General features: G+C 42.6%; 1 protein-coding gene across 7 annotated transcripts in view; it reads right to left on the bottom strand.

The window, feature by feature from the left end:
* The window catches only part of LOC134202422 (RING finger and transmembrane domain-containing protein 2), a 48345-nt gene that overhangs the window by 19286 nt on the left and 3079 nt on the right, over positions 1-25980 (bottom strand). For all 7 annotated transcript variants that reach the window (XM_062677435.1, XM_062677437.1, XM_062677429.1 and 4 more), the window contains exons 2-3: positions 17039-18767; positions 16765-16980 (exon numbers count right to left, since the gene is read on the bottom strand). In XM_062677435.1, the coding sequence (XP_062533419.1) occupies positions 16765-16980; positions 17039-18658 (1836 nt within the window). In that variant the 5' untranslated portion in view covers positions 18659-18767. The remainder of the gene's footprint in view (positions 1-16764; positions 16981-17038; positions 18768-25980) is intronic.

Below are 25980 nucleotides of genomic sequence, written 5' to 3'. Positions count from 1 at the left end.
GAAAGTAAACTATGTGAACATCAGCAGCGTAATTATTTAATCACCCTTAATTTCCTTCCTTTCCTACTATATTATTGTATTTTCTAACCTCGACCAAACCGCGAGTCTTTCGGTTCCCCAAAACTAACATTATGTATAAGATTTAAGTAATGAATTGTTAAACTTGATTTCGGCTCCGTAACGCTTCACGGCAATTGAGCCTCCAAAATAAACGAAAGATTAAAAAAAAAATGTGTTGATTACATCTAACCACCTAACGGAACCGGATTTCATATAAGGATCAATCAAATTACACCCAAATTTGCAAAAAAATTAGGAGGATTATTAAAATGGCAAATGCAATCGAATGGGCATAGATGAGAAAAAGAAGACAAAATTTGAATCACTCTAGTGTTTACACTTCGATTTAGCGCCGTAGCGTGTGGTTGACCGGATTGAGCCCTGCAAAGGGCGCCAGCCTTTAGGGGGCGCCGAAAGCAAAAATGACACTATGAGAACATTGTTATTCAGATAAGACGGTATAATGCGCCCCACCTGGCCAAAACGCCCCACTTTGATTTCTAGAAAACTATAATTACCTAAGAGCCAAAATCAGTTGGTACCTATAAATATTTGTAAAACTATCATACTATGTGAATATGGAAGTATTTTTGCATTACATAATGAAAATAGTAGCAAAATACAAAAAGTTACAGTTTTGATGTAACTTGTAATGTTTGTTTACTCAACATTATGGAGCGACGCTAGCATACTGTCCGCAAAACCTGCACTGGAACACTCAGTTGGGCAACAAAATAACTTTTCTCAATGGTTAATATGATATTAAATTGCTTCCATCTTCAAAAATGTAACGTTTTTGCAGAATATGTTTTACTGGACAAAACGCCCCAGTGTAGGCAGGGTGATATGCCCTTACCAACTGGACACAAGCGCGGCGAGCTTGCAGCAGTTGCTTCCAAATTATATGGAAACTATTGAAATGTAATTCAAACCTGCTTAAATGTACTTATGTTGGTTTTTTAATGACAAGCACATTAGGATTTGTAACCTTTTTATTATGGGATTGATAAAATATTAATAAAGGTCTATGAAACGTATTCGGTTAAGGTGGGGCGTATTGTCCAGGCACTTTTTGAAATCCATTTTTTCACGACTTTTCAGAAAAGCTTTATTACGTGTTCTCTAGAATATTTTTATGTGACTACACACGGGCAACGCAACTTCCTGGACTACCGAATAACACAAACTTTGCATAAATTGCGTTGAAAAGTAAAAAGTTATCAAGGAGTTGCCTTACACACTTAGAATATTTTACAGTATACGGTAGTTTTTGACGTAGGACTTACGTCTCTCTTTACTATACCGGGTGTCATTCCAAAATATTCAAATCGACCGCGTTACGCTGTGTTGAAAGATTTTAAACGTTAATAGCGTTCGTCTCAATGGACGAATTTCTGCGGTAAGCCCCTCAATCGACAGATTTCAAGCATGCCTTTCATGTCCATGCTTGATCAGACCCGAAAAACTTGTTTCAATAGGCATGAAACTGTTTTCAATGAAATACATTGAGATCAAGGGAACCTACAAATATGGGTACCGCATAATTCTTGCATCATTCCATTACCACATTCTGATTGGTGCAGACACCAGCGAATGAGCAGCCGCTGGGTCTGCCGAGAAGCCATAAAATAGCGCAACACGATTTTTCCTTTCATTCTGACCGGGACAAGCGAAGCAACCGCATCATCGATTGAGCAGCACTCACACCTTTTAGCAGGGAATGAAGTCTGCACCGACCGCTTCTTCGGCTCGACACCATCGAAGCCACCATCATCAGCAGAAACCTAGCCAGTACAGCAGCAGTCCACCCTACAGCCCCACAAAGCAGCAATGCTAAGCAGATACCGGCTGCAGCAGCAGAGTCGAGCCGAGACCGGCCGGCATCGGTGATGAGCCGAGACAGGCTGATGAAAAGCCACATGATGCAGCATGTATGTCCAAAAAAACAAACGGTTCTTCTGAGAGCCAATGATAGAGATCAATATCAAAGCTTTCAATTCCCTTCGGGATGGAAATTGTACTTGGGTGACAAATCCAATATTCTAGTGATAAAATTTTATGCGTGATTTTCATAAATAGCGTCAAAACTTACAGTGGATAATTTTTCTGATTTAACCGCGAAGTGGACGAAGGACTTCGCTTGACCATGCAAAAAAAAATATAAGATGTCCAAATCTCTCCCATAATATTTGGATATTTGGATTAAAATAAAACACCGATAACAGCTCAAACATTAATAAACTATCAATCAATTTTTCATCAAATGTTGGATTTTTTGGCATTGATAAAAAAATATGTAGATAAACATTGTTTGATACTGACCGCACACAAAGCGAACATGACTGAATGATCGTCCCATGTTACCAATTCTAAATCTTATCACCCGAAATCCCATGTCCGGGTGTTTCCTTCCATCTACTACTAACAATGTTGTCTCATAAAAGAACACGTACTTCTCACCTGAACTGCAATTCTAAGCTCACTTGCCCGGCTTATTGGCCTGTATCTAGCGAAAAGTCCCGTTAGGAAATAGACGCCAGCAGCGAGCAACAAGCGTAAAAAAGAAGAAGCCCTTCTCGAACGCGTTGATGATGATGACGCTTTGGCTGACAAAGAAGCGGGATACAAGACACTGGCTGATTGGCCCACCAATTGGGAAGCAGAGAAGATTCAAAATAAGGTATAAAAGAAAAGTGCATTCGCTCGCAGAGCATTCAGTCTTTTTTATACCACCACTAGAAATTCGCGGTTATTTGAAAGATCGTTTTCTTACTTTTTGGACTTAGCCGAAGCAAACAGCCTTTTCCAAGGCTCTAAGAGTTAAAAATAATGTTCTCCTTCAGTCGCTATCGCACGGATTAGAAGGCCCTACATCCCCTGCTGGGCCAACTTGTGGCTTATTTCAGGCAGTCCTTCAGTGGGAAGGTTGCCTCGTTCGAGGCTAATATTCCGTGACCGGACAGATACTTCCTGAATTGTTTTTGATGATTCTTGTTCGAGGTAGATTTGATTTCTATGTCGGTTTGATGAGAAGATTTTGCCAAGGAATGGTATGCAACGCCGATTATTTATCCAAAATAGTTGATGTGAGAAATTTGGACATATTATGTATCTTAAAGGCATGGTCAAGTCAAGTCCTACGTCCACTTAGCGGTTATGTCACAGACATTACCCACTGTTCGTTTTTACCGAACTTTCAACAGCTGAACGTACGGTAATCAGTTCGGTAAATGAAACAATTACAGATCGTTCGGTACTTTTATTGTGTACCGTACAGTTCGGTAATATAAAAAGTTAAATTACCGAACGTTTCGGTTCTCTTTTCTTTTTGAATTAGGTAAAATATATGTATTTTTTATGCTTTTAAAGGTTATCAAAGAAAACAACTTGTAGTTCCAAAACATTAATGTTTTTAATTGTTTTCTTTATTTATCATTTAATGTAACAAGAGTCAAGCACGGCTTCTGTATTGGGAACAACTAAAACACATTTCACGCCATTGAGCTTGGGAAGAATATTTTTGATTACGTGTAAAAAGGTGCTGTTTTGTAAAAATGTAGAAGACGCAAAACTTTTGTAGAAGAACTGCATTGCCAAAATAAGAAACTGAAAAATACAATTGCATTGATGAACGAATTAAACGATCAAGATCGAAATATACCTGTTTTTATTCCGAAAAAAATGGTCGACTGTTTCTTGATGTTTCGAAGCAACCTCTAGCTTCTGATTGAACAAAAAAGATTTTGACAGTTTGACAGATTAGCACTTTACCGAAATTCTGTAGTACCTAATTGGCTTTGCAGTATGTTCAGTACAAAATTTACCATGTACGGCAATAATTCGATTTTACAGAACGATCTGTAAGTATGCATACCAAACTCTGTCAAATCATTCTGAAATTACAATTTGTTCGGCAAAATGTTACCGATTTCCGGTAAAATTATTCTCGTTAACCGAACATACTGTATTTTTTTGTGTTTACCGTAGTTTTTCGTCAAAACAATTACTGAACAGCGAAATCTATTTTAAGTGTGTAGGGGGGGGGCATATTATACCGTCTTACCCTACACCCAAAAAACAAATCTGACAATTATTGTATAAAATCTGGACATATACAATTCTGTAAGCTTTTTATACTGTAACGGTTCACGTCGGCTTTAGTATCAGCGCACAGCTTAAGCGCCACTTTCATGAAGGAAGGCTGTGGCCGCAAGGAAGAGTGCCAGCTCGAGACTATTTTCTACGGGCGGGTTTTAATTCGCTCAAACGCTCACGCTCATTCAGCGGTGTCCACAAACAGGAGTCTAGAAGAAATCCCAGATTATCGGTACCAAAAAATCAAAAATTCCGAATTCAAAATATTCAAATAATTTAAAACTAGAAACCGTATTTCAATCAAAAAAGATCGTAATTACAAGAAATAATGCGGGCCACTTCATTTTGTACAGACTATATTGCAATTTTCTGGCCTAAGTCCCGGGACGATCTTCTGTCATTAAAGCTACTTATTTTAACATTAGTTTTACTTATTCTAGGTTTAGATAATAACGGGTGGATCTGACCTTAACGTAGCTCGATCCCGTGGTGTAGCACGATCGGCGATGTAGCAATGGATCTAGTGTCGTGGTGCTCGGACACTCGAGACAACGTGGCGACAAACTTTCTACTAGCGGCTTGACGGTGACTCGACGACGAAAGCTTGTATTGCGACCTTTGTCGCGTTAGATGGTGTCGCCAGGCTACTACCTTCGTGAACGACGACGCCGAGAGTTAGCTGGCGATGGTAACGAATACAGCGGTACGACTGGTCTGACGACGGTGGACTCACATACGATGACACTCTTGTGACGTCACTTTGAGGCGCAAACAGTCTTGTCGTATTTTCGGGCGTCTCGACGACTAGTTGAGTGTGACGTGCACGGTTCGGGTGACCCGCGGCCTCTTACCGTTACGCTGATAACGGAGCGTAGTCGGGTGGAAGTTCTCGCTATTTTACCGGGGTAAAGATGTCCCCGCTCATGGAGATCTACAGAAATAGCGTTATGATTTTCCGAGGGTGGTAACGATGGGCGCAGTTCAATTTTCCGAGCTAGGAGTAGCTCCCGTATTGTTGTCCAACCCGAACCAAAGACCCACGTTGACGCGGGTCTACCTATCAACGTGTCGGTTATTTTAAGTCAAATTAGAGAGTTTAACTCATATTTACCTGATTCCACCACTTTCTGCGCGTGATTTATAGTGTGGATAGAAGCATAACAATTTTCTTAAGCCCTACATGAAACAAAAGAAGGCACGTTAGCACGTGGAAGCAATTCCTCATTATTCGAGTCCAATACCTTCTGAATTAAGCCGGATCTTGCTCCCTGGCTTTCCTGTTTCAGTTTCTTTTTATCACAGCGACTTTAACAATGGGTTTTGAAACCTTTTTGCTAATATTGATTATAATTTACTTGGCGTCTTCTAACTTGCACTTGAAACGCACTACCTCATGCAACAACGATCTCCACTGATATAAAATGGACCTCTTTTGTGGCCTATCGCGCGATATTTTAACAATAGAACTCTTGATATGGAAATGCTAATATCATCTTCCAAACTTGGACGTACATGTTCATGATAGAATTAGAGGCGAAAGTATAGAATTCTCGCTTAACTTTTCAAAAGGACCTAAGTAACATTTTTTTCATGAATTAATTTGAATAGCGCAATCAACAGAACAACATGAAAGCTTTTGATTGCAGTACTCAAATTAATTCATGAAAAAAATGTTACTTAGGTTCTTTTGAAAAGTTAAGCGAGAATTGATAGTTCCGTTAGGATACGGCAGGCATGAAGAATGTTTTTATAGAAGTCGATTTGAAAGCGAGCGGAGGGCAATATTTGTGATGGCATATATCACACGACCTTCCTTCTGCCAAGCTCCCGTATGAAAGGGGAGAGACAAATTTGCGTAATTTTAAAAAAATAAGAGGCTTTGAAAAAAAAGTTGTTTATTTTCTATACGGGAATTCAGCAGAAAGACGGATAAAATTACGGCTTCTCGGCTGATACCAGAAAAGAGGCGCGTAATGAGCAAAACGACTTGATGGCTAGACACTAGCAATTAAACCTACGGGGGTCGCTTGTTCCTGGATCACTCATGCAGTATCGGTTGCATTGTGATCTAAACAGCGGGCTTCGCTTAGTAGGCGTTGTACTATGTACAACGGTGTTAGTCAGCTTATCGACGACAAAATCAGTGAGATGCCAAAAAATACGACATTCTACGGTGGGCTGGTTAGATTAGGGTAGTGTGAATAGGGACATGGAAAACGTGAATAAAAAGAGCCGAAAAGTTTCAATAGACATTGTTTGCAATGAGCGGTAATATGAGTGGTGGCCAAAATCGGGAAGAAAATGTTGCCAAAAACGGGTGTTGCCAAAATCGGGATGGGACGGTATTGTAAAATAATACAAATCTGTATTATTTCAATACAATAATTGTATTAAAATCTTCCGAAATTGTATATGCCCAATTATTATACAGTTTCTGTAAGGTTCTTATGCAGAACTGTATTAAAATCTGCCATCCGCTGGTTGGGTGAGGTAAGGGGCCAATTTATAACAATCAGACTAGAATGTCCAAACGTCTATGGAATATTTGCTTTTGGTAATCTACCCAGAGCAAGCATAGAATTAATCAAGAAGTTTGATACCAGGATCGGATTACACAGGATTCTGTTTTTACACGATTTTTTTATCGCTCGTATTTTTTTATCGTTTGACCTCAATCTTTATTTCAAAAAATTCAGAATAAATAAAAAAAATCACATGATAATAAATATGCGTTTAACATTTAGGATGAGTGGAAAATTGAGAAAATGTAAATCGTGTAAAAACAGAATCCAGTGTAGTTCCATTTTGAGTCATCAAGGAACTTCTAGAACCGTAATGGTTTACAGCAGTGCGCCAACTAAGTCCAACAGTTCCTTCAAACCACCGACCAAGCAAAGCCCGATTTGGATTGTTTTAGAACCACTTCAGTGGGATAGCTTTTTTTTATCCAAAAAAAGTCCGTTAGCGATTCCGAATGTCGACTGATCTACTTCAAAGTTTAAACCTTGTTCATGTTTTTAAATTTGCATTAGTTTATTAACAAGGGTCTACAAGAGTTTTCTAGGGATTTTAAAGATATTGAACAATCCTTACTGATATATTTTCTAGTAGAGATCGACTATGATGGTGTCATTTGAGGTTATGGCTTTCAGTCTTCTTATGCTCAAAACCGGGTTTTACGTTTTGCCTTTCTCGTATTTATCCTACGCTTCGGTTACATATATTGTACTTTTATCAAGGAGTGCAGTGTATAAAAGTTTTCTCCATTCAGCTCGGTCCATGGCTGCACGTCGCCAAACACGCAGTTTGCGGAGGGTTCGCAAATCGTCCTCCACCTTCTTGTTCCCGTTGGATCGTTGTCGAGAACCATTTTCACCGGATTGCTGTCCGACATTCTTGCTACGTGCTCGGCCCACCGCAGTCTTCCGATTTTCGCGGTGTGAACGATGGATGGTTCTCTCAACAGGTGATACAACTCGTGGTTCATTCGCCTCCTCCACGAACCGTCCACCATCTGCACCCCACCATAGATTGTACGCAGCACTTTCCATTCGAAAACTCCCTGTGTGCGTTGGTCCTCCACGAGCATCGTCCAGGTGTCCGTAGAGAACTACCGGGTCCACGACGGCATAAGTACGTTAGGCATAAGGACGTTAGGCATAAGGACGTTAGGCATAAGTACGTTAGGCATAAGGACGTTAGGCATAAGTACGTTAGGCATAATAGACGTTAGGCATAACGGACGATAGGCATAATGTACGTTAGGCATAATGGACGTTTGGCATAATTCTGCCTTCTGAATGCCATGGGCTGTTCTTTGGGTCATTTTATGCCTAACGTCCATTATGCCCAACGTACATTATGCCTAACGTCCGTTATGCCTAACGTCCATTATGCCTAACGTACTTATGCCTAACGGGGTGTACCCAGAACTACCGGTCTAATAAGCGTTTTGTAGATGAAGCCTAGATCATTTAGAAATGGCACACTTTTAGAGATAGTGGCATTCCTAGTGGTCGGATATCAGGGCTGGTAGCGACTGAAGCCACTCAAAATAGTGACTTTAGTGAACAAAGCTGACGAAAAAAGGGACCAAATAGTGACTTTCAGTTGCAGAAAAAGTGACCAAAAAGTGCCTTTCAATTTCAGTTGCAAGTTCGATGAGACGAAATCAGGCGTTTTTGGATCGAAGGAGAATATTTTTTTCGTAATTTGTGGTGGAAAACATCTTTCACTCACCACTCTTTTCTCTTAGAACAAACTCAGAAGAGAAACGAAAATCGTACTCGCTAACTTTTATCTACTTAGTGACTAAGTTAATTTGTATTGCCTTCTCTTTTAACCCCACGGAAATTTCACTCAATATCTGTAAAAAGCAGGACAACTCAAAACTGTGAGTAGTCTGCAAGCAAATCAAATTTTTACGCCACAGGAAGTGAGCGAAATATGGTTATCACTCTTAACACCTCTTTTTCTTTTCTGAAATTATTTCTCGGCGAAAATCTTCGTGAATGAGCATTTTCTTCTCGTGAGAATGAGTGAAAATTTCGATTATTGGAATAGCTGAACACTTACTTAAGAAATATGCAGAGAACTCTACGATTTGTCATAGGTGAAACGGAAGTTTTTTGAATTTTTAGTGCGACAGGAACAACAGTACGGATCATTTTAGTAGAAAACGATACAAAAATTATGGAGATTCATGTACAACGAGCCTGGGATTGAACCCTCGACCTCCTGCTTGTAATGAGGACCATGCTATCTGAACTTTTCAATATTTTTACTCCAAAATACGCAGGTTTTCCATCTTGCTGTGCGTATTCATGAAAGATTTTTGCTATGGAATTAGACAGCGCATGCAATCTTCAAAATTGAGCAGACTTGATGATCGCCTTTCTGTGATATCTATGATACTGAATAAATATTTTTTCTAGAGCAAACCCTTCATTACATCTGTCAAATCTACAAAAAAAATATAGCCGCTTGAGAACTAATTATACTTTCTTGAATTTTTAGACAAATTTTTATATAGATGCCCAATGAGGGAAGTCTGCTCAAATTGAGGCAACAACTTAAAATCCAAATATCCTGAAATTGTGATGGAATGATGGCATTTTATCAATGAAGGTCATTTAGCATATATATGGATTTGTGCAGTTAAAAAATGATAGCATTTGGTCATTATTGGGAGAAGTTGTTCTAATTTTGCGTGGCCACTAAAAACATCTTCAGGAGGAACAAAACACAGTAAATAATAGAGTAAATAAGGTTGTCAATTAATAAAAAGCTCGCAACATAACGATCATATGTCTAGAGGATCTATTATAAAAATACGCTATAACAATACTACTTTAGTTCTTGGTAAAACAGGAGAGAATCAAGTCTCCCCACCTTCCCATACTGCATAAAGTTTTAGTTAAAAAAAACTCGAAATCGACAGGTCTCCTGCTTGCATGACTGTATACCAATTTATAAATTGTGACGTAAAACACCTTCAAATAGCTACTGGTGAAATGCCAATAAGAGCAGCGAGTTAAATGGCTGGCGAAGTTACAGAGCGATCATTTTTCCAAGGTCCGTAATTTTATTTCCGCCATGAACAAAGCATCTTCCGATGGATACATAAAACCTTATAAAAAAATCGTAGTCAATAGTTTAAAAATAGTTGAAAATAGTGACTTTTTGTGAGAAAAAGTGAGTTTAGTGACTTGAGGTCGAAAAAAGAGACTTTTTAGTGACTAACCCGAAAAAAGTGACCAAGTCACTAAAAAGTGACCCGCTACCACGCCTGGATATGCAAGTTTTAAACAGCGTTTCATAATGAATTATTGGCAGTGGCTGATTTTCACCCGCCGCTGCCAGCATTCATGCGCTATAGTATATTCGCAAATAGCCAGCATGAGTTAACCGCCAAACATTTTTATGGCGAAAGACATCTAAGGCGTGATTTATCAAAAGTAGGAACTTTTCACGAAAAACTATTTGGTACCAGTTGTGTAGGTACGGCAAATGCTGGGTAAAGTGTACCATTGGTCATTGGTACTTCGCGTACCTGACCCTAGCAGCACAATTCACGTTGGTTTGGTTGCAATAACTCATATATGACTAAATTTTGTCATATATGAGTATCATCAACTGATTTTCAACATGTGTGTTGCTCGGGGAAGGAATAAAATAGACCCCATCTCGCGGTCCTCAGCCTCTTACCCAGCAACTCCTATCCCTCCCTTCCAGTGGACCACGGGCCGTGGTGCTGGTCGGAATACGAGCAACCTTAGGAAAGATCGGGTAACCAACCCCGGTGGGAACTATGGTCGTATGCTGACAGGGAAGGGGGGGTTTGCTCCTCTCCGGAGGTGCACATCTTATTGAGCTTCTGTTCTCCATGTCAGGATCGGCTCACAACAGCGTCTGTTCTCCATGTTAGGGGCGGCTGATCATCGTCCGAGTGCCAGCGAGGGACTCTAATTGAAACTGTGCACCATGGTCCTCCGGAAATTTAGGGGGTTTGGTGTCAGGCACTGCAAGCCAGCCAAAAAAAAAATCACGCTACGAACAATCAACAAGAGTAAGACCTGCGACGAAACGAGACTAGCGATTGGAAACTCGGTTCGTGGAACTGCAAATCTCTCAACTTCATCGGGAGCACACGCATACTCGCCGATGTGCTCAAGGACCGTGGATTCGGCATCGTAGCGCTGCAGGAGGTTTATTGGAAGGGATCAATGGTGCGAACGTTTAGAGATAAACCATCTATCAGAGCTGCGGCAACACACACGAGCTGGGAACAGTTTTCATAGTGATGGGCGACATGCAATGGCGCGTGATCGGGTGGTGGCCGATCAACGAGAGAATGTGCAGGTTGAGGATCAAAGGCCGGTTCTTCAACTTCAGCATAATCAACGTCCATAGCCCACACTCCGGAAGCACTGATGATGATAAAGACGCATTCTACGCGCAGCTGGAAAGTGAGTACGATAGCTGCCCAAGCCACGACGTCAAAATCATCATATTAGATTTGAACGCTCAGGTTGGCCAAGAGGAGGAGTTTAGACCGACTATTGGGAAGTTCAGCGCACAACGGCTGACGAACGAAAACGGCCTACGACTAATTGATTTCGCTGCCTCTAAGAATATGGCCATTCGCAGCACCTACTTCCAACACAGCCTTCCGTATCGGTACACCTGGAGATCACCACTGCAGACAGAATCACTTCTCCGACATTATCGACGTCAGGACATATCGTGGCGCTAACATCGACTCTGACCACTATCTGGTGATGGTTAAACTGCGCCCAAAGCTATCCGTCATCAACAGCTTCCCGGGGAAGCTTACCAGACTGATCAAAGCAACGGTGGATGGTGTGCAAAACTGTGTGAAGATTTCGGGCGAACACTCCAGTTCGTTCGAATCGCGCCGGGGACTAAGACAAGGTGATGGACTTTCGTGTCTGTTGTTCAACATTGCGCTAGAAGGTGTCATGCGGAGAGTCGGGTGTAACAGCCGGGGTACGATTTTCAACAGATCCAGTCAATTTATTTGTTTCGCGGATGACATGGACATTGTCGGTCGAACATTTGCAAAGGTGGCAGAATTGTACACCCGCCTGAAACGTGAAGCAACAAAAGTTGGACTGATGGTGAATACCTCAAAGACAAAATACATGCTTGTGGGCGGAACAGAGCGCGACAGGGCCCGCCTGGGAAGCAGTGCTACGATAGACGGGGATACCTTCGAGGTGGTCGAGGAATTCGTCAACCTCGGATCCTTGCTAACGACTGATAACTATGTCAGTCGTGAAATACGAAGGCGCATCATCTGTGGAAGTCGGGCCTACTACGGGCTCCAGAAGAAACTACGGTCAAAAAAGATTCGCCATCGCACCAAATGTGTCATGTACAAGACGCTAATAAGACCGGTTGTCCTCTACGGACATGAAACATGGACAATGCTCGAGGAGGACTTGCAAGCACTCGGAGTATTCGAGAGACGGGTGCTTAGGACCATCTTTGGCGGTGTGCAAGAAGACGGTGTGTGGCGGCGAAGAATGAACCATGAGCTCGCCCAGCTCTACGGCGAACCCAGTATCCAGAAGGTAGCTAAAGCCGGAAGGGTACGATGGGCAGGACATGTTGCAAGAATGCCGGACAGCAACCCTGCAAAGATGGTGTTCGCTTCCGATCCGGCGTATTCGAGGATGGAGAGATGCGGCCTCGAACCGTGTATTGTGGCGTCAAATTGTTGATTCAGTGTTATCTGTTTAGATGTAGACTAAATAAATGAAATATGTAGGAATGTGTCCGCTATTATGCTTACCAAATATTTTTTCGATGAAGGTGCCTTATTTTGAGATCATTAGTAAACCATTCTTTTCGGTTTATTTTTTTTTCACAGTTTAAAAGTAACGTGGTTTCAAAATATTCACCATGCAGAAAGAGGGACGAAAAATAATTATGCACAGTCCTGCAAAATCCATCTGCGTCAAAAGCCGGATTTTATCCTTAATTCAGTCCCACGATAGCCCATCTACGTTTTGGCTAGATTTAGCTGCCATTGTAGCAAGGAAGTACTACAAAGGTAGGGGAGGAGGTTCGGTTGTGGGCACCCCTACGTATCTTTTGACAGATAACAGATGCTGTCATTCTGACAACCGTTATTAGTTTGCTATTGTAATATGATGTTTTGTGCTCAATATCAAACCGGAGTGAGATCTCTACTTTGAACTAGAACAAATCATTTTTTTGCAAAAAAAAAAACAACACTTTTTTTTGCCTTTTTCAAAGTGTCATAAATTGAAGTAATTTGATTCAAAAAGTGAGTTCCAATGCATATTTATACAGTAAATTTAATCTATTTTGAGGCTCAATGACGATTGCCATTAATATTTTAGCGAAAAATTGTTTTTCTTCATTTTCCAAAAAGGCTGTGATATTCGGTTGTAGGCACCTTTATTGGTTCGGTTATGGGCACCCTTATTATATTGACAAATCATTCAAAATCGTTTTAGTTGTCCCCTAACATATTTTAAATGACGTTATTATGCAGTTTTTTCTAATTATTCACACATAATTGATTTAAATAATGAATTTAATTCATATTTTTGTTCCTTGGGTACCGTCGTCGGGGGTGACAATGGGTCAAATGGGGGTGAGAATGGGTCACTGTTTCAACTACTTAGAATGCTTGTAGAATAGATTGAATGTATCTGAGGGCAAGAAGTCTAAATTATAAGTGACCTTTTTGAACGATTTTGCTGTACGACCTCCAGACTGCCGGTGAAAGCGATGACCCATTCTCACCCCCCAGACCAATTGTCACTCCCGATTGCGGTATGTCTAGTTATTATATCCACACTGTTTGAAACAAATCGTTGACTGGTTTGCTTGCAACAAATTGCATTCGACGGGGAATCCTGTCCCATTGTTTCCTATTGAAAATTGGTCAAATCGGACAATGGGATCAAAATTTATGGCCAAAAAATTATTTTTTGCAATAAACGAGAAAGGCACAATTACCGCTAGGGTGATTAATCAGGATTTTTTGACTGTGAGGCATATCAATAAAACGTAAATCGATGAAAAATTGAAAACCATTTACCTAAAGTGCTATTTTACACTTTTCTTATGTGATGTTTTTCACTATCCTCCCTAATGCACCGATGGAGGCATCATCACTGCTAGGTGGATTGATCTGATTTTTTGGTGCCTCCTGGCCATTAGAATGAATAAATTATTTCTTTAAATCTGGGTAGTTTCTATTCATGCTACTTTATTTTTAGCTGAATTTTTAAGCGAACCCACAACCGAACCACACAATTTAATTGTCCAAAAATGTCTAATTTTCATAATTGTCATTTTTTTTAAACCGATGAAATCAAACTATTTTTTTCGCTAGTCGTAAGGTTATCAGTCTAGCTTTCTATTGGTATACAAATGTCAGCATAAGAACAACTAGGGCCAAAGTTATGGAACAAGGACAAAAGGGTGCCCACAACCAAAGCTCTTTCCCTACTACAATAGTGGAATCAAATTTATCCCAAAAAATCTGAATCCATCGAATTATTCCATACAATAGAGTTTTTTTGGGTGATTATTAACCAGAAACTGAAGACGAAGGGAGCAGTCGCTGACATTGGCCGTATGAAGAATTGGTGGAATCAGCTAGCCAGAAGGTGAAGGTGTGCGCCGAATGACAAGCGGCGTCAACAGGAAACTGTGAGAATTTCTTTGAAATAAAGATGCATGACTTTTGTTCCATTCTTAGAAAGTTTTTCGATCAAATTAAAGCTAAGAAAAACACGCATTTGAAAGTGCCTCATTTCTAAATAATCTGGTCTTCAGTCAGTTTATTACGGAGCGAAATCTATTTGATCGAAGCGCTTTGCGGAGTCCAATGTACGTACGGCATTTCTGCAATTTCTGACGTACAGCGAACACCTGATCTGTGGTAGAGCGTTCACTCATAAATCCCGCCTGGTACTGCCCCACGAACCCTCTTGCAATTGGCGTTAGTCGGCGGCATAAAATTTGGAGAGTACCTTGTAGGCGGCGTTCAGCTATGTGATTGCGCGGTAGTTGCTACAATCCAGCTTATCGCCCTTTTTGTAGATGGGACACACGACACCTTCCATCCACTCCTGCGGCAATCCCAAACCTTGGTAATTACCCAGCCTAGCTAGTGCCTAACCACCGTGGTTAAACAGCTTTCCTGGTCCATTTCCATACCGCCACCGTTGTCTGCCACATCGCCATTCAGGTGGTTTTCGTAGTGCTGTCGCCATCTTTGGATCACCTCACGATCGTTCGTACGAAGGTTCCCGTTTAGGTCCTTACACATATCAGACTGTGGCACGTGGCCCATACGTGAACGGTTCAGTTTCTCACAGAACTTTCGTGCGTTATAAGCGCGGTACCTTTGCTCCATCTCTTCACGGTCTCGGTCTTCATGTGGACGCTTTTTCCTCCGAAAAATCGAGTTTTGTATGTTCCGCGCCCATTTGTATCGTGCCTCGTTCGCCCTCGTGCAGTATTGCAGCAATCTCGCCCATGCTGCATTCTTCTCTTTCACTAATTGATCACATTCGCCGTTATACCAGTCGTTTCTTTGATCCGGGGGCACAGTGCCGAGTGCCCGAGTGCTGCGGTTGCGGTGCTTTCAATGGCGGATCGAATATTCTTCCAGCTATCTTCGAGAGAAGCTGCGCCTAGCTGCACTTCCGTTGCTGCTATCAGTACTGAGATTTTCATTTTCATTGAGAGAGGTCACGGGATATTTACATTTTATTCTTTCCCGCTTTCATAGAAAACATTAACAATGAACGAATTTTGAATTCATGAAAGCGCATTAAACTATTGTAAACAAGCTGTTTTTTTTAATAAAGTTATTTCTAATTCGAAAAACAGGAACAATATAATCATTTTATCGACTAGTCATCGTTATAGTTTATAGTGTATTAGAATCGCCACGACAAACTCGGAAAAGGCGCAAAAAGTAAAATTCAAATTAGCAAGGAAAGAATAAATTTCAAACTTCTGGTGTTCTGTATTCATTTTTAAGTTCAATCAAAGTTAATTGTTAATTATTTCTGGGATCAAACCACCCGACTTGGACATTAATTTACAATGTTGTGAAAGCTCATATATGCTCATATATTATGTGGAAGATAATGATTAGACACGACCCTCAGTACGCTTCGTAGCTTAGTTGGTTAATGCACCAGTCTAGCGTACTGAGGGTCGTGGGTTCGAGTCCCATAGAAGGGAAAGTGGTTACCTCCAATACATTTTTCAAATCATTATCTTCCACATAATGTACATATTCACATATGAGTTTTCACAACATTGTAAATTCATTTTAAACCCAAATTCGCTCAAAATCAGATTATTTTTAGTTGTTCTGGTGTTTGCTAAAATGAATTAATATCAATAATGCGTCAACAAACCCAATGTCGGATTTTTTTTTGAGGAAATTTCACTTGATGATTCAGTCTTTTGGGTAGAGAACGTGTAAATCCAATACAAACATATGGAAATCGATTGAAAGTTCCGCGATGCAAGCAATACCGTAACCCTTACTGCCAAATTTCAGAAATTCCTGAGTTAAGATCTGAATGTCCCGAAATACTTAAAAGGTAATAAAGCTTTCTTTTCCTTACGGACAATGAATTGTTTTGAGAAATATGTTGGCAGCAGAATATTTCCCTGCAAGACGATTAATGTTGAAAAACATAAAGCAAAAGCATAGAAAGATTCTTAAAATGAAATTTTCAATGTTGGTTAAATTAATAAGGTCACGTTCCTAGTTAGAATAATGACAAATATTTTCCCCAGAATTTGCCAGATTTTTAATTTGAAACGTTAACTGGGACCGATGTTCTAGCCCAGTTAGCGAATGGTTGCTGTAGTTCCATTCAATATCCCAAAATGGATAATATTTGTACCCATTTAAAACCCCTCCCCTAGTAGACTTTCGTAGACTTTTCCGAAACCCCTCCAATCTGCTAGTATTCTAGAAAAAGCGTTACGAGAGGTGGGTTGTTGGGCTTTGGTTTTTGAAGTTACGTTGGGTATGGACCCGTAACTTAGCGCAGGTAATTTTTCACTACTCACCGTTTTCTGCAGAAGCTTGATAACCGACCGTTTGCAGAACTTAATGCGATCGAGCAAGTCTGATGATTTGGCAACCATATATACTGCGGACAGAATGACGCCGACGATCTTTTCAGAACCGGAATAAGACTCGAACAGGAATATCAACCATGGTTGGATGGGAGCGGCGGCACGGTATAACTGGGATAGCGATTCCGCCATCAGATATATTTTGCCCTACGATAGAAAAAGATCAATATGGTTTTCCCGGTACAGGCGAAATGTAACGACTTACCCGACTCTTGTACTCGATCACGCTTGGAGGCATTAGGGTGATTATGATCTTGGCAATGATGGTGATCAGTTTGAGCACCAGATCGGACATACACACGGAGAATAGCAGGGATTTGAGGCTCTGCGGCTCGGAGAGATCCGGCATGAACAGGATGCTGAGGAAGATGTTCTTTCGCTCGAGAACAAAACCGACGACGGCCAGAGCGATTCCGATGAACAGCAGTTCACGTAGCAGGACCACTATTCGTTTCTGAGCCTGCTTGGATATCTCCTGGCGCACAACCCAATTAGCGTGGGAAAAGGTCATCAATAGGGCGAGGAAGTGAACGATGCCGTCCAGGTGATCGTAGCACAGTTTGGTGACCAGGATGAACAACAGAGGGATGTACCGGGCAAATGTGTCCATCATGGCCCGAGCCTCTGGTATCTGGTTAAGGGCCTCATGGACAGTGGCCTCATCGGTTGGCTGATTGGAGCTGACACTGTTGCTGCGAGTGCCATTGTTAGGATTTGGATTAGTTGGAGAGCTCGGCCGTTGAGGGAGTTCGTTGGCTGCACCTCCGTTAACGGGGACGCTTGCTCCCAAGGAAGCTGATTGACTTTGCTGAGCTGCTTGCATTTGTTGCAGAAGTACTGGTTGGGGGTGCGGGAGATGTTGGTGGGGGTGAATGGTGGACAGTGGCTGGTGGTTGTGGAAATGATGGTGATGGTGGTGATAGTTGAAATTCGGCATAATGGATGCGCGCCCGGCCGCAGAGTCATCATCTGTTGCGTTGGTAGGCATCCAGGAGTTTGGCCGGATGCCACTGTTGATAGACGAGGATGTCGAAATAGGATAGATTTCATTGTTGGACGAACGGAGAGACGGTCCGGTAGCGTTGTCAAGATCAATAACTACATCGCTTGGATTGCCGGTGGTGGCGTGACCGATCGGTGGTGTGCTGCTTCCTGGCATGTGGGACACGGATCGGCCGGACTGTAGAAATAGATTTCGTCTTTCCGACGAGAATAGACTATTTGGGTTGCGCGCTTGCTGCACGAAGGCAAAAATGTCATTCAACAGATTATTGCTTAGGTTTCCTGAGACACGTCCCGCATCATTGCCGATCGTTCGCCGTTCACCGGAGCTGCCGGTAGATAGAATTCTTGCGAAAGGAACTCGCCCGTTAAACGAATTTCGGAATCCGGAACCGCCGGCGTTGCTATTGTTGTTACTGTTCGACATGGTTCCCTCAGTGGAATTGGTTGATGCTTGTCGCTCAACGGTGATCGCGAGCTGGTGGACCGTGGCCGTAACTGTCGATTCAACCGGAATGGATGAGGCAATCGTTGAGGAACCGTTCCGCGCTGAAACTGAACTCTCGATAACGGTCACGGTGACCGCTGGAATGTTGCTAGTTGTGCTACTGGAATCTTCTTCTGTGGCTAACGGTGGCTTTCCTTGATCGTCCAACGTCAGGGTAGTGTTGGTGGTTTCGATGATAGCGGGCGAATCGGTCGACGACGGCGAAGAAGCTGCTAGTGGCGATTCCACCGCACTGGGAGCCGAGGGCGATTGCGATGATATCTCAGTGCTCGAGCTCGAATGCTGCTTTGGCGGCTCGGGTACGGTATCGGACATTTTACGCGCTGCTGTTTGTTCTGGTTTATACGGCTTTGTTGTCAAGCATTGTTGCCAGCGGATGCGTCAGGTTAAGCTGTATTCGTTATATTGTTATCATAGTAGAAATCTGAAATATAAAAGAATACTTTAATTATAGGATGTTTCCTGCAACTAATAATATTCTACAGAACTTTTCTCAGTAATGACGTTTCCGTTTATTTATCAAGGACGTTAAAGATTTGGATTTTTTTGTGAAGTTACACGATAGACACCAAATAGTAAAACAGATACCTAATTGAGTGCATCTTCAAAATTGCGTAACCATTCGGTAAAGTGAACAATACTATATAAGACTGTGAAAGTAATTCCTTATTCCTAAGATGATACCCGGCGACGGATCTATACCACCCCGATAATGCTTTCTTACTTCAGCGGATGACCGGCCAAGTACCGAAGTCAGTCCAGAGATTCCGGTTGCTGCAGTTGGATACACTATGTCCAGGTAGTCGTTAATTTTTCCATCCGAAAACATCCTATGTCGGACCACGAATCTCAGATTTGGCAATGGAAGATAGATGGAAAATGTGTCCCACCAACAAAATGTGCGTCAAGCTGGATTGTAGCAAGTAATTGTCGCCTACAAGGTACTCTCCCACATTTTATGCTATCGACTAGCACCAATTGCAATAGAGTTCGTGGAACAGTATCAAAAATAATTGTTAGGGAAGTTATTCCTAAGTTCATTCAGTTCATTGTGTCCTAAATAAGGTCGGTGGATGAAATGAGTTTGGGAATTCCCCTTGAAACCCGTTCACAAAATCCGCTAAGAATTCTCAGAAAAATATATTTGAGGAATATCGAATAGAATTCTTTCTTAAATAATATGCAGAAATCTTTTGAAATGCTTCAAAAAACTCTTTCGTGCGTTCAGAATTTTCTTCGGAAATTCTTTCAAAAATTACTTCTGTAATTCTGCCTTGAATTATTGTATGCATTCACTGGCGATATCTTTCAGGCCAGCGCCTGCCTAGGATGTGGTGGGGTTTGACAGTGGGCCCTGTTAAACCTCTATAAAAAGCTGCATGAATCCGCAAGTAGGCTCCGCCAAAGCAGCCGTGTGCCGCTCAAAGCGCACAAGCCCAAGTCCTGGTGTTAGGTGGGACGCTAAACAGCCCTGACACGACGGCCCTCCGACGAGACAGGAGGTTTGCGCAGGCCCAATAAGCCGCCTTTAAAAACAACTATTACGAACGACATAGAAGATAATACGACTCGATATAATCGGCAAAGACCTAGGCGACGAATAAAGGATCACGATTGGAAGCTGGGAACATGGAACTGCAAGTCGCTAGGCTTCGCAGGTTGCGACAAGATAATCTACGATGAATTACATCCCCGCAACTTCGATGTCGTAGCGCTGCAGGAAATCTGCTGGACAGGACAGAACGTGTGGAAAAGCGGGCATCGAACGGCTACCTTCTACCAAAGCTGTGGCACCACCAACGAGCTGGGAACCGGCTTCATAGTGCTGGGTAAGATGCGTCAACGCATCCAATTGGCAGCCAATCAATGCAAGGATGTGCAAGCTGAGGATAAAAGGCCGTTTCTTCAACTATAGCATCATCAACGTGCACTGCCCACACGAAGGGAGATCCGACGACGAGAAAGAAGCGTTCTATGCGCAACTGGAGCAGACATACGATGGATGCCCACTTCGTGACGTCAAAATCGTCATCGGTGACATGAACGCTCAGGTAGGAAGGAAGGAAATGTATAGACCGGTCATCGGACCGGATAGTCTGCATACCGTATCGAACGACAACGGCCAACGATGCATAAACTTTGCAGCCTCCCGCGGAATGGTAGTCCGAAGCACTTTCTTCCCCCGCAAGAATATCCACAAGGCCACATTAAAATCACCTAATCAAGTAACGGAAACCAAATCGACCACGTTCTAATCGACGGTAAATTCTTCTCCGACATCACGTACTTCGTACGCACTTACCGCAGTGCGAATATTGAATCCGACCACTACCTCGTTGCAGTATGTCTGCGCTCAAAACTCTCGACGGTGATCAACACGCGTCGGAGGCGTCCGCCGCGGCTAAACATTAGGCGGCTACAAGACGGTAGACTACGCGTAGCAGCTGGAAGTGGTACTCCCAACGGAAGAGCAGCTAGGCGCAGCATCTCTTGAAGATGGCTGGAGAGATATTCGATCCGCCATTGGAAGCACCGCAACCGCTGCACTAGGCACGGTGGCTCCGGATCAGAGAAACGACTGGTATGACGGCGAATGTGAGCAGTTAGTTGAGGAGAAGAATGCAGCATGGGCGAGATTGCTGCAACACCGCACGAGGGCGAACGAGGCACGATACAAATGGGCGCGGAACAGACAAAACTCGATTTTCCGGAGGAAAAAGCGCCAGCAGGAAGATCGAGATCGAGACCGTGAAGAAACGGAGGAACTGTACCGCGCTTATAACGCACGAAAGTTCTATGAGAAGTTGAACCGTTCACGTAAGGGCCACGTGCCACAGCCCGTTATGTGTAAGGACATAAACGGGGACCTTCTTACAAACGAGCGTGAGGTGATCCAAAAGTAGCGGCAGCACAATGAAGAGCACCTGACTGGCGATGAACCTAGAAGCACGCGCGCAGGACATGCGACTTCCAGCTCCGAATCTCCAGGAAATCCAGGAGGAGATCGGCCGACAACAAAGCCCCTGGAGTTGACCATCTTCCAGGAGAGCTGTTTAAACACGGTGGTGAGGCACTGGCTAGAGCGCTGCACTGGGTGATTACCAAGGTTTGGGAGAATGAGGTTCTGCCGCAGGAGTGGATGGAAGGTGTCATGTTTCCCATCTACAAAAAGGGCGATAAGCTGGATTGTAGCAACTACCGCGCAATCACATTGCTGAACGCCGCCTACAAGGTACTCTCCCAAATTTTATGCCGCCGGCTAACACCAATTGCAAGAGAGTTCGTGGGGCAGCATCAGGCGGGATTAATGGGTGAACGCTCTACCACAGATCAGGTGTTCACCGTACTTCAGGTATTGCAGAAATGCCGTGAAAACAACGTGCCTACACATCATCTATTTATCGACTTCAAAGCCGCATATGATACAATCGATCGGGATCAGCAATGGCAGCTAATGCACGAAAACGGATTTCCGGATAAACTAATACGGTTGATCAAGGCGACGATTGGCTGATGTGCGTTTCAGGGGCATTCTCGAGTCCCTTCGAAACGCGCAGAGGGTTACGGCAAGGTGATGGTCTTTCGTGTCTGCTATTCAACATCGCTTTGGAGGGAGTAATACGAAGGGCAGGGATTGACACGAGTGGTACGATTTTCACGAAGTCCGTCCAGTTATTTGGTTTCGCCGACGACATTGATATCATGGCACGTAACTTTGAGAGGATGGAGGAAGCCTAGATCAGACTGAAAAGCGAAGCTAAACGGATTGGACTAGTCATCAACACGTCGAAGACGAAGTACATGATAGGAAGAGGCTCAAGAGGATAATTTAAGCAACCCACCACGAGTTTTTATCGGTGGTGACGAAATCGAGGTGGTTGAAGAATTCGTGTACTTGGGCTCACTGGTGACCGCCGATAACGATACCAGCAGAGAAATTCGGAGGCGCATAGTGGCTGGAAATCGTACGTACTTTGGACTCCGTAAGATGCTTCGATCGAATAGAGTTCGCCGCCGTACTAAACTGACTATCTACAAAACGCTTATTAGACCGGTAGTTCTCTACGGACACGAGACCTGGAGTTTTTGAAAGGAAAGTGTTGCGTACCATCTATGTTGGGGTGCAGATGGCGGACGGAACGTGGAGGAGGAGAATGAACCACGAATTGCATCAGCTGTTGGGAGAACCATCCATCGTTCACACCGCGAAAATCGGAAGACTGCGGTGGGCCGGGCACGTAGCCAGAATGTCGGACAGTAATCCGGTGAAAATGGTTCTCGACAACGATCCGACGGGAACAAGAAGGCGAGGTGCACAGCCGGAAGTCCTTCACGAGTTTCACCGGAAGCTAACTCAGAAAATCCTACGGAAGCTCCTCCAGGAAGCAGGAAGTTTTTCGAAGAAATTCCTGGATGAATTAATGGAGAAATTCCTGAATGAACTTTCGGAGGAATTCCTGAAGGAACTTCCGGAGCAAAACGTTCTTAAGTTTTCCATGTTGGACTATTGAAAGATTAGGAATTTCAGAAGGGACTCCTAGCATTAAGGTAGCCTCACACCTCGGAAATTTGGTCCGCGGATTTTTCCTCATGTATTTTTAGATATGTTTTCGGGTTTAGTTTGCTTTTTGGACAAACTTGCGAAAAAAACGGATGATTGTGGCAAGGGATATGCAACTGTGGGGCAAAGACCTAAGTGTTTGTGACGAATAAGACGATAGACTCGAAGCTGTACAAGGAGAAATGTCTCATAAACCGCGGTCGACCTTCCATAAAGCCCATAAAGGTCCCGTGAAGTTTTGGCCAGATTTGACGAGTTGCCACTACAGCCGGGAAGTCACCCAGTGGTACCGCGATAATAACGAAGATTTCATCGATAAAAACATAAATCCACGCAACTGCCCACAGCTCCGGCCCATCGAGGTATTTTGGGCAGTAATGAAGCGGAAGCTTAAGAAAAGTGGAAAAAGTGGAGAAACAGCTCGGGACGCGACTCAGATGACCAAAATGTTGAACAAATGTGCCAAGGAAGTTGACTCCGGAGGTATGCAACTTTTGATGATAGGAATAAAGAAGAAGGTGCGAATTTTAACTAGAACAAGAAGAAATTATTTGTACTAAAAATTTTTCCTTAAAGTACAGTAAATTACCCTTGTTTTGATGTATTAACCTTATTTGTGCGTCAATCCGTTACCGAGATACAGATGATTTTATTATTCCGGATTCTAAATGGACATAGCTTTATTAGATGAATTCTTGTAAAATAGAAAATCTCCTTTACATTAATTCTATACGGAATTCTTGGTATAAAAATATGCACCGGATTATAATAGAATATAATTAAATACATAGGAGAAACCCCCCTGACAATAATAGAAAAAACCTGCCAAAGCCGCCATCCCCCCTATATCCGCCCAAAAGTAAATTCTACTATCCGCAAAAATCAGTTCACGCACTTAAACATCTTTATTTATCATGATCTGATTAGTCAAGGCCAACAAAAGATATTTTAGTTACCAGATAAAGATTGTCGTTTTGGTTCCCTTTGTTCTGCTGTCCGAAACATGTGTGGTACCTAACTGTCAAATCGTATGTATTTTTCCTTCGTTGACTTTTAGATCCCCTATCCTCGCCAGCAAAAGATGTTCCGGACAGCGACAATCTTTATCTGGTAACTAAAATATCTTTTAGGCCAACGCACTGGCAGTGCACTGCACTCAGGGGGAGAAGGCGGAGCACTGAATCCCTACCCCGACATGTGTTGGTTCTAAAATGTAAACAACAGTGTTAATTCGCTACCACCTTTTTGTTATGGCGAGGCAATTTTTATGCACACTTTTGTTCTCGATATTTTATCAAAATTAAACACTCAATCATGCAGCAATATAACGATGTGGTACGCTTGAGATACCTGCTTGATTAAAGGGACTCGAAACAGAATTTATTTGCAGTAACTAACCGAAATGTTCGCATTAACGATTGCGCCCTAACACTGGTTCCAAGCTTCGATGCAGAGTACACGAGATTTGTTCGCCAGTGACAGGCGTATGAGGCCCTTGACTGACATGGATCATACAGTCACTCTCAAAATTGAGCGTACAGTATGGATTACATGAATATATTCGAAAATTCCAAAGGAAATTTAATTGTTGGCTTGGTTGTTTTTAATGCATTTGAATATTCATCCCTTCCTTCAATATATGCGTACATAAAATGGTTGAATTTTTTTCACTTAAGTTCATTTATTTGAAAATAATCTCAAAATACGCCTATTAGATGGGACAAAATTGAGCGTACAGCGAACTTTTTTCTATGAAATTTCTTATTATAAACACGATTAATGTATTTTAATATTATTTTTTCATGATTATATTTATAATAATAAACATCCGCTACTTAAACATTCAATGTTTTGAAATTAAACCATGTTTTGGTCAAAATGGCGAATAAGTGAGAGGTAAGAACAATGCTATTTAACAATTCAATGCTGCTAGGCAAAATAGATACTTTAATTTGTATGTTTCACCGGCTTCGTATCTTATATATGATAGATAATCGAAATCGAGCGAGACATACGATAAAGTTGGGAAAATTCAGTCGGTAAATGATGAAAAGAGATGTAAACATACAGAGAAAACGACAAATGTTAGGAATGACATAATTCAAATTCAGTATGTCTTTAACTTGTTGATTGTTCGTTGCTTATGATTTTTAAAGGCTGGCTTGCAGGGCCTGACACCAAACCCCCTAAATTTCCGGAGGACCATTCCTCCTTATTTCCGGTGGACCATGGTGCACAGTTTCACTTAGAGTCCCTCGCTGGCACTCGGACGATGATCAGCCGCCCCTAACATGGAGAACAGACGCTGTTGTGAGCCGATCCTGACATGGAGAACAGACGCTCAATAAGATTTGCACCTCCGGAGAGGAGCAAACCCCCCTTCCCTGTCAGCATACGACCATAGTTCCCACCGGGGTTGGTTACCCGATCTTCCCTAAGGTTGCTCGTATCCCGGCCAGCACCGCGGGGAGGTAGGGATAGGAGTTGCTGGGTAAGAGGCTAAGGACCGCGAGATGGGGTCTATTTTATTCCTTCAGGTACGCGAAGTACCAATGGTACGCTTTACCCAGCATTTGCCGTGCCGGTGTACAAGAAGACGGTGTGTGGCGGCGAAGAATGAACCATGAGCTCGCCCAGCTCTACGGCGAACCCAGTATCCAGAAGGTAGCTAAAGCCGGAAGGGTACGATGGGCAGGGCATGTTGCAAGAATGCCGGACAGCAACCCTGCAAAGATGGTGTTCGCTTCCGATCCGGCAGGTACGAGACGACGTGGAGCGCAGCGAGCGAGATGGGCAGACCAGGTGCAGAACGACTTGGCGAGCGTGGGGCGTATTCGAGGATGGAGAGATGCGGCCTCGAACCGTGTATTGTGGCGTCAAATTGTTGATTCAGTGTTATCTGTATAGATGTAGACTAAATAAATGAAATGAATGTCTTTAACTTAAATTTGTTTTAAAGCTCGATTATTGTTTCAGGTCTATCAATAAGAGTAATATTATTGAATCCAATCATTCACAGTTAAATTCTAAAAGTACAAGGTGCATGTTAAGGTACCGAACATAAAAACAGCTTTTC

Source organism: Armigeres subalbatus, chromosome 1, assembly GCF_024139115.2.
Source record: "Armigeres subalbatus isolate Guangzhou_Male chromosome 1, GZ_Asu_2, whole genome shotgun sequence".
NCBI classification, from domain to species: domain Eukaryota; kingdom Metazoa; phylum Arthropoda; class Insecta; order Diptera; family Culicidae; genus Armigeres; species Armigeres subalbatus.
This window is presented reverse-complemented; position numbering and strand designations above follow the sequence as displayed.